This window comes from Rhinopithecus bieti, unplaced genomic scaffold (genome assembly GCF_001698545.2).
Source record: "Rhinopithecus bieti isolate Rb0 unplaced genomic scaffold, ASM169854v2 scaffold_17001, whole genome shotgun sequence".
In the NCBI taxonomy this organism is placed as follows: Eukaryota; Metazoa; Chordata; class Mammalia; order Primates; family Cercopithecidae; genus Rhinopithecus; species Rhinopithecus bieti.
This window is the reverse complement of record NW_016808662.1, coordinates 109941-117869: the sequence shown is the minus strand read 5'-3', so window position 1 is coordinate 117869 and position 7929 is coordinate 109941. Positions and strand designations below refer to the sequence as shown.

The window sequence follows — 7929 nt, the reverse complement described above, 5'->3', positions numbered from 1 at the left end:
TTTATTTATTTTTTATTTTTAGAGGGAGTCTCGCTCTGTCACCCAGGCTGGAGTACAGTGGCATGATCTCAGCTAACTACAACCTCTGCCTCCCTGCCTCAGCCTGCTGAGTAGCTGGGATTACAGGTGCCCACCACTATGCCCAGCTAACTTTTGTACTTTTTGTAGAGAAGGGGTGGCCAGGCTGGTTTTGAACTCCTGACCTCAGGTGATCCACTCACCTTGGCCTCTCAAAGTGCTGGAATTATAGGAATGAGGCACCACACCCAGCCTACTTCAACAACTTTTATGGTGAATATCTTATGTTAGAAAATTCTCTCAGCTTTTTTTAGTCTGAAGAAGTCTGTTTCCCTTTTATTTTAAGTTATTTTGCTAGGTGTATAATTCTAGCTTAATAGGTTTTGGGTTTTTTTTTTTGATTTTACAAAATATTTCATTACTTTAAAATGTTATTCACTTGTTCTCTGGCTTGAATAATTTTAGATTAGAAGTCTAGAATTGTTGCCTTTGTTCCTATCCACCTAGTGTGTCCTTTTTCTTTTGGCTGCTTTTAAGTTTTAATCCTTATCATTGGTTTCCAGCTATTTAATTGTGATATGCCTTGGTGAGGTTATCCTATCTGAAATAATTTGTGTATATCCTACTTGTAGTGTATTGAGCTTATTGGGTTTGTAGTTTTCACCAAATTTGGAAAATAATTGATCATTATTATCACTTCAAATACTTTCATATAGCCCTGTAGAATTGCACCCTACAATTGTGCGGCTTGGAATTTAGCAACAGGCTCGAGAAATCCTTATGGAGATTTATGGATCTCTCTATGAAATACCCTCATCTCCCTGAAAATATTGGCTACCTCAATGTCTTAGTCAGTTGGAGCTGCTATAACAACATACCATGGACTGGGTGACTTAACAAAAACCTACTTTTCACAGTCCTGGAAACAGAAATTCAAGATCAAGGTGCCAGCAGATTTGGTATCTGGTGAGGGCCCACTTACTGGTCTGCTGTCTTCTCAGTGTATCCTCACATGGTAGAGAGTGAACACTAGACTCTTTCTCCTCTTCTAAGAAAACTAATTCTGTCATGGGAGCTCCTCATGATCTCATCAAACCTAATTATCTCCCAAAGGCCCCACCTCCTAATACCATCACATTGGGGTTTAGGGTTTCAACATCTGAGTGTGAGGAAGGAAGGGAAACAAACATGCAATCCACAACACTCAGCCCCTGATAACTCTGCCATTTGTCTCTGAAATTCTGTAAGACCACCATTCTCTGCCTGGTACCCTTCTTCTTGGATCATTATATGTTAAGGAACTGTAATAAGAAAACAAGCACAGCAAACCTTGTTACTTTCTTACCAAGGATCACAGTTCTGTGCTGCCTACTGTGCAGTATCTGAACACTATTATATTGTGTATGCAGTTGAAGAGTAAGTCCAGTCCAGCTTTCTTTATAATGGCCAGGAGTGGAAATACCCATACATTTCATTAAACATTAGAATTTACTATAAACTATCTGTTTGTTTACATGTTTACAGGATATTAATAATCAGAAACTATTTTGAACATAAATGAGAAAATGTGCTAAATATAGTATTAAATATGATACTTTCTTTGATTAATTTCCACAAGCACTGAAATTACTATTGGATACTGACTTCTGAGCTGCATTATTACTAAAAGCCAAGAAAAGGCAGAAGATAAATTCAGGTTTTATTATATCTGTTTCTTGACCATTAAATTAAAAAAAATACTCCAAATGTGGGCTATTTTCTTTTTTAGCAAAACTACTTCATCAAATCCTAGGTAGATCCAATATTTTTTAACCACACTGACAAGAGTATTAAATATTAGATGAACTTCTAGCTAAATGATTGAAATCATTTTATAATTTTTTTCTAATTTTTTGTACTGCATTGGCAATTCAGCCCAGTGCCCACGATCACCATATAAATTTTGCTTATAATAGCTTAGATACATTAAATCAGACCTTAAAATTAATCATTTCACATTTTTAGCTTTTTCAGTAACTCTATATTAATGTGGCAGTATTGATAATTTTGTCAACTTACTTTATTAACATAGGAGGCATCAGTGTACTGTCTGCCCATTCCTGGATTTTCCTTCATCCAGATATTAAAATTTCCATAATCTATTTTGGGTAAATGGGTGAATGAGAAAACCTCAGAATCCTTGAATATTTATTGGAAGTGCTTCTTAGGTCCTTAAAGATAGCCACTATAAAGATGTTTTCTTTTATTAAGGCATTTAATAAGAATTATTTTGAGACTACTCACATTCACTTGTATCATGCATAAGCCAGCAGATGGCAAACTTGAGATTTTTTGTGCTATTGCTCTTGTCAAAGTTGTGGAAATACTGAATTATCTATCAATGGATCTCATGAATAGCTCTTTTGGTGTACTACGGTGTTAGAAAAATCAAATTCAGAAATTGTGGAGCTACTGGTGTTTGGATAGTGCTGTGCTTTATATGACTTTTTCTTGATTTATAGTTTTATCCTACAATTATTTGCCTAGCAAATAATTTGGAGGGATAATTATGATAAGAATCATAAATAGTTTGTCAGTTTGAACTCTTTTTTCTTGATTTCTGTATATAAGAGGAAATTTTAGGTGTATTTGAGTTTATCTTAGGAGGATCATTATGTCATTTTTAAAAGGCACAAAAAATATCCTTTGTGCCCCAATAAAGATAACATAATTTTTTTGAAAATTTTAACGTTGATGCTCATGTTTTAAAACACAAAACAGCAGTTTCTTCTATATAAAATAATTTTTATTTTTAAAAATATTTGCTTTATTGTTAATTATTGGTAGTTACTTATGTGAAGATGAGTTGCATTTTCTTCCATATACAATTTAATTTTCAAAAGTTTTGGATTTCTAACCAACGACCCAGAATCAATCAAGATTGGTTTTAATCAGGCATATAATAACCAATCTTATATTCCAAGCCATCACATTCAGAGATAAAATGTTAACCATAATACATGTTTTGTTTGTTTCTTTTTCTCTGTGAAATTCAACTATTGTTAATACCATCCCTATGTTCTCTACAAAAGTTTATTTACCTTCCTAAATGTCTCCATTAATCAATTCATTTTAATATTACAATTTGTTGTTCTCTTCCTAACATAGAAGTGTTTTTTTCCTAAAGAAGTGACTAAAGACCAAGCAAAAATTCAACACCATATATGCTGTATTATTTATGTATGTCAATTCGATAATTTACATCATTTTAAATTTAAACAAATGTAATATTTAAATAAACTTTACATCATTACAACCATACACTAATGAGGCATGTCAGCATATCTTTGAGGATTTAAAATATAGAAATGAATCCACTAATTATCATTCAGTACTAATGTTTATTTGTACTCCAAGTATCACAGTAACTGAAGCTCTTTAAGGCCTAATAAATTGTAACTCTTCTTCCTTGCATTTGTTTTATTTTAAGAGAAGAGGACCTAAATTTTAAATTATAGAATATAAACATATGAAAAAAGTTCTAGTGTAGAATTGAGTTTCAACTCTAAAAGAAGCCCTTAATCAAATTTAAGAAAACTAAAACTGGCATTTATGTTACAGAACTTATGCTATAGGTCACCGAGCTTTTATGTTATCATCATGGGAGCTTTAAGAAGCCTCTAACCACAGAGGCGCCTGCACCGCACTGATCTATCTGCACGTGTATAGAAGTCAAGATGTCCTAGTCTCGTGTTAATGTACCCTAACCTCATCTTCCTTTGTTCTATTTTCCTTCAGTCCATCTGCAACTGGAGAACCCAGTTTTTGAGAAAGATGACCCACACCCAGAACCCTCTCTTTATCCCACTTCTTAGATTTCCTTGATAGAATACCTTGAGATTTTTCATAAAAGTAGAGTAATGAAAATGGGGTCTAAATACAGCGATCCCTAGACATCTAGACTCTCACAGGCATCAAAAGACAATGCAAAAATACCCCAGGCCAAGCTGGACTGGCCTCTGCCCTAAAGATTCTTACGAAAACAGACCGTCAAAAATAGCTGTGCATTAAGCCAGATGTGGTTTGTTTTGTTGTTTTTGTTTTTGTTTTAATAATGCCTGTTCTAATGCATACACGTCTCTTGAATTTGGATGAGAATATATGATCCCAGCTCAGTTGGATCTAGCTATGCATCCCAGAATGTGTGGTCATGCTCCTAGAGGAAAGCAAGGGTCTGCAGCTGGAAAGGAACAAAATCACCCTGGAGGTGTGGCCCCAGTCAACTGCTTCTTCGCCCTCCGACACGGCAGGCGACAGGCTATAATAGCCGGGAGTAGATATTCCTTGTAAGCAGGCTTGAATCTAGCTCTCCTAGACAGGGGAGTTCCTTGGTGAGGGGCCTTGAGAGTCCTAGTGACATTAGGAATCTGGCTTTTTCCACCCCTCTCCGTCTTTCTTTGCTCACTGCTCCCCCTACCCCGCGTACAAGCCAAAGAAAGTTTTTCTCAGAATGAGCCTGCGTTGACGTAGGCATCGCCTCCCCTCTCCGCTGGATAGAAGCCCAGAAAGGAGCCACGGGGAGAAGCGGAGGTAGGGGTCGCCTGGATTCCTGTTGCTGCGGTCCGGGGGCGGGGCAGATCAAAGGCCAGCCAAGAGTATTGGTCCTGGATCTACAAATACATCAGGCTTTTTCCTCCTCCGTCAACCTCCTAAATCCCAATGAGGTCATAGCAATGAGAGAGAATCAGCTCGAGAGAGAGGGGGAGGAAGAAGACGACGACGAGGGAGAAGAAACCCAGACGGAAAGAGGCCATCAGACAAGGTCGCTTTTTCTGGTGACATAGCAACTGCAAGGAGTGTGGTGCTGAATATCATCCGCCCGCTCTGCCTGGGGACCCAGAGACTTGCAGAAGCACTTTGCATTGCCACGAAAACAAAGGCGAGGAGACGAAAGGGAGAGGGAGAGAGAAGCTCAGAGCAGTTCCCTTTGGGTCTCCGGGAAGCAAAGCTCCTCTCCTCGGCAGTGAAACAGAAGGGACCGTGTGAAAGGGTCTGGTAGGCTGAGGAGGGGGCGGGTTTCCCTGCGGAGGTTTGGGACGCGACAGAACTCTGGACAGCGCCTGGGGAGCAGGGCTCCGAGCTCCCTGGGCTACTCCAGGTTTCCGGCTCCTTAAAAGCCCTGGTACTGGTGTGCAATCTTCGCACCACCGAACCGAACCCAGGAAGATCCTTCTACGATCCCTATCTGAACGTGCCAGGGGGTGGAGCAGCTCCTTTGCCTCTGGTTCAGCCAGGGAAGGTCTTCGTTTCTGGAAATCCAGCCCTTGTGGATAATGCTTCGCTCTTGAAGAAAAGTTTTGGGATCTGGTAGGGGGTGGAGGGGTAAGGCGGATAGTGGAAGAAAAAAAGATAGATGGTTGGTTTCCCTCCCTGATCTGGAAGGAAGATGACCGAGGAAGGATGTGCACCAGCGGTCAGATTATCGGGAGCCTCTTGGTGCTTTCCGTGCTGGAGATAGGGCTGGGGGTGTCCAGTGTGGCCGTGGGGGCAGTCAGCTTCAGCCTGGCCCTCCGAGAGCACAAGCCGCAACTCGGAGACTCGTCCCCGGTATGGAGCGGGGTGTGTGTACGTTGAGCCATTTCACTCTCTCTTTACCTCCTTACGGTGATGGTCAGGGTGCGCGCATTAGTCACTCCCTCCCTGGGAAACAAAATCGTAAATCTCTGGCTTGCATGTAGGTTCATGCTGACAGGCTATGCTTCTTTGCATTGTCCTTTATTCATTTTTATTTATTTTTTTCCTTACTTGGGCTTAAGACCAAATTAAATGGCTTTGTTTAAAGGTGGGGGTGGGGGGTTAGTTTCCACTGGCTGATTCTGCAAAGGGCTGCTCTGCCCAGTGGTGCTGTTCGGGAGGCGGGGGGAAGGGGGGTGTCACACCTGTCAAGGGCAGGCTCACTTAATCTATTCTTCCTTCTACAAGGAAAATCAAAATAAGAGTGTTCCATCATTTTTCCGTATCAAGGAACAAGCAGAGATAGTTATGCATTTATCACTGGGCAATAACGCCCAAGGTACACCAAAGGCAATACCAATAACAAAAAGAGAAATGTGGTGTGAGTGTGAAAGGAAGTTTGTGGGTGCATTTCATTCCAGAAAACATTGCTCTTAATTTTCCTGTGCTACATTTCTGATATTTCATCTCTGAAAACTCTTTTGTAAGTTCTAGACAGTAAGTTAGAAAAACAACTGGTAAGATGTGTAACAACATTCTAATTGGAGAATAATTCTGCTTACAGAGTACCAAAGTGCTCAAAGAAACTGTCATAGTTATCTCTAGGTCAGATGTCGGATTCAACAAGCTTCTTTTTTATTAGGCTGAATCTCCAAGGAAGCCTTAGAAACCCATTTCTTCCACCAATAATCAATAAAATAACTCAGCACCATTCCTAATGTGAATCTAATCGTGAAAACCAGTTTTTTTCCTTCCTTCAAGCAACATGGCTTTCATATTTACTACCGAGACTATAAAGATGAATCAGAGAACTGTCTTAAAAAACTACTCCATAGTGGAGGAAACAAAATGGTACATCAGTAACTTTGCCAGCAATGAGAAATTAGAGTGTGACTTCAGAGAGATACAGAGGCAAAAAAGGGGGAGAAAGATTGGGGTGGTCAATGAAATATCCACAAAAGAAGTATTATTTTATTCTTGATCTTGGAAGTTTATCAGGACTTAGAATCGATGTACTGCAGTGTTAACTAATGCTTCACAGTGTAAGATCTGAAGCCATACTACCTGGTTGCAAATCCGAGATCTACCACTTACTTAGCTGGGTAACTAGCCAAAGTTTCCTTATCTATAAAATGGGGTCGTTAAAAGGAACAAATTAAATACAGTTGGCCCTCCCTATTCATAGGGGATTGCTTCCAGAGCTCTGTTGGTTACCAAAACCTGAGGATGCTGATGTCCTTTATGTAAAATAGTGCAGTATTTGCATATAACCTAGGCACATCTTCCAATATACCTTACATCATCTCTAGATTACTTACAATACCTAAAACAATGTAAATGCTATGTAAATAGTTGCTATATTGTATTTCCTTTGTATTATTGTTATTGTTGTATTTATTTTTTCCAAATATTTTCAATCAGAGGTTGGTTTGTATTCATGGATGCAGGACCTGGGAATACGAAGGGCTGACTGTAATGTTCTTAGTAAACTAATGGAATGTAGTAAGCACTGAGTAAATATGAGCAGATAATACTGAATGCACAGACTGGCAGTGGAGGGCGTGAGAAAAGACAGTCTTTCAGGCAGCATAGATGAAGGCAAAAAGCTGAGACAGGTTGAGTTGTGGTCCAGGAAGAGTAGGCTCTTCTATTTTTTCTGGGGCTTAGGTGTGTAAGAGGAAGATAAGGATAGAAAAAATGATTGGGGCCAGACTGTAGGAGACTGTGTACCATTTGGAGGCAACAGATTCACTTCCTCATATTTCGAGTAATAATAATAACACCCATTCTTACTTCCCCTTCCCAAAGTGATACTAAGGAAATGCAGAAGAAAGCTATACAGAAAATTATTCATCTCTTTGCTAAACTATGAATTAAAAATCTGGATTATTTATGAATGCCAAATAAGATTTTACAATAATTAACCTGTCACAATACACATAGTCTACAATCAAACTACATTTTGATTACTGCTGTAAAACTCCTTTCAACACATTAATATCATTACTATAGGTTTCTGAATTAAATCTAAAAGGCAGTAGAAATAAAAGCTGCACTATAAAAGGATTATTTTTATACAGAGAGACCCTAAAATTGTAAGCTTTTTATCTAGGACAAGTGCACTAAGGCTTTAAGCAACTGCTGCATTCTGATTATTCGGCCCCGAACACGGAAATCCAAAAAAAAAAAAAAAAAAAA

General features: G+C 39.0%; 1 protein-coding gene across 3 annotated transcripts in view; it reads left to right on the top strand.

Moving 5' to 3' along the window:
- Positions 1-4721: 4721 nt before the first annotated feature.
- Positions 4722-7929, top strand: part of TMEM196 (transmembrane protein 196) — a 57493-nt gene continuing 54285 nt past the window's right edge. Inside the window, exon 1 of one of the 3 annotated variants that reach the window (XM_017886946.1) lies at positions 4722-5604. In XM_017886946.1, the coding sequence (XP_017742435.1) occupies positions 5458-5604 (147 nt within the window). In that variant the 5' untranslated portion in view covers positions 4722-5457. Of the gene's footprint in view, positions 5623-7929 lie in introns of all 3 variants that reach the window. The other 2 variants (XM_017886945.1, XM_017886947.1) reach the window with 2 other exon arrangements.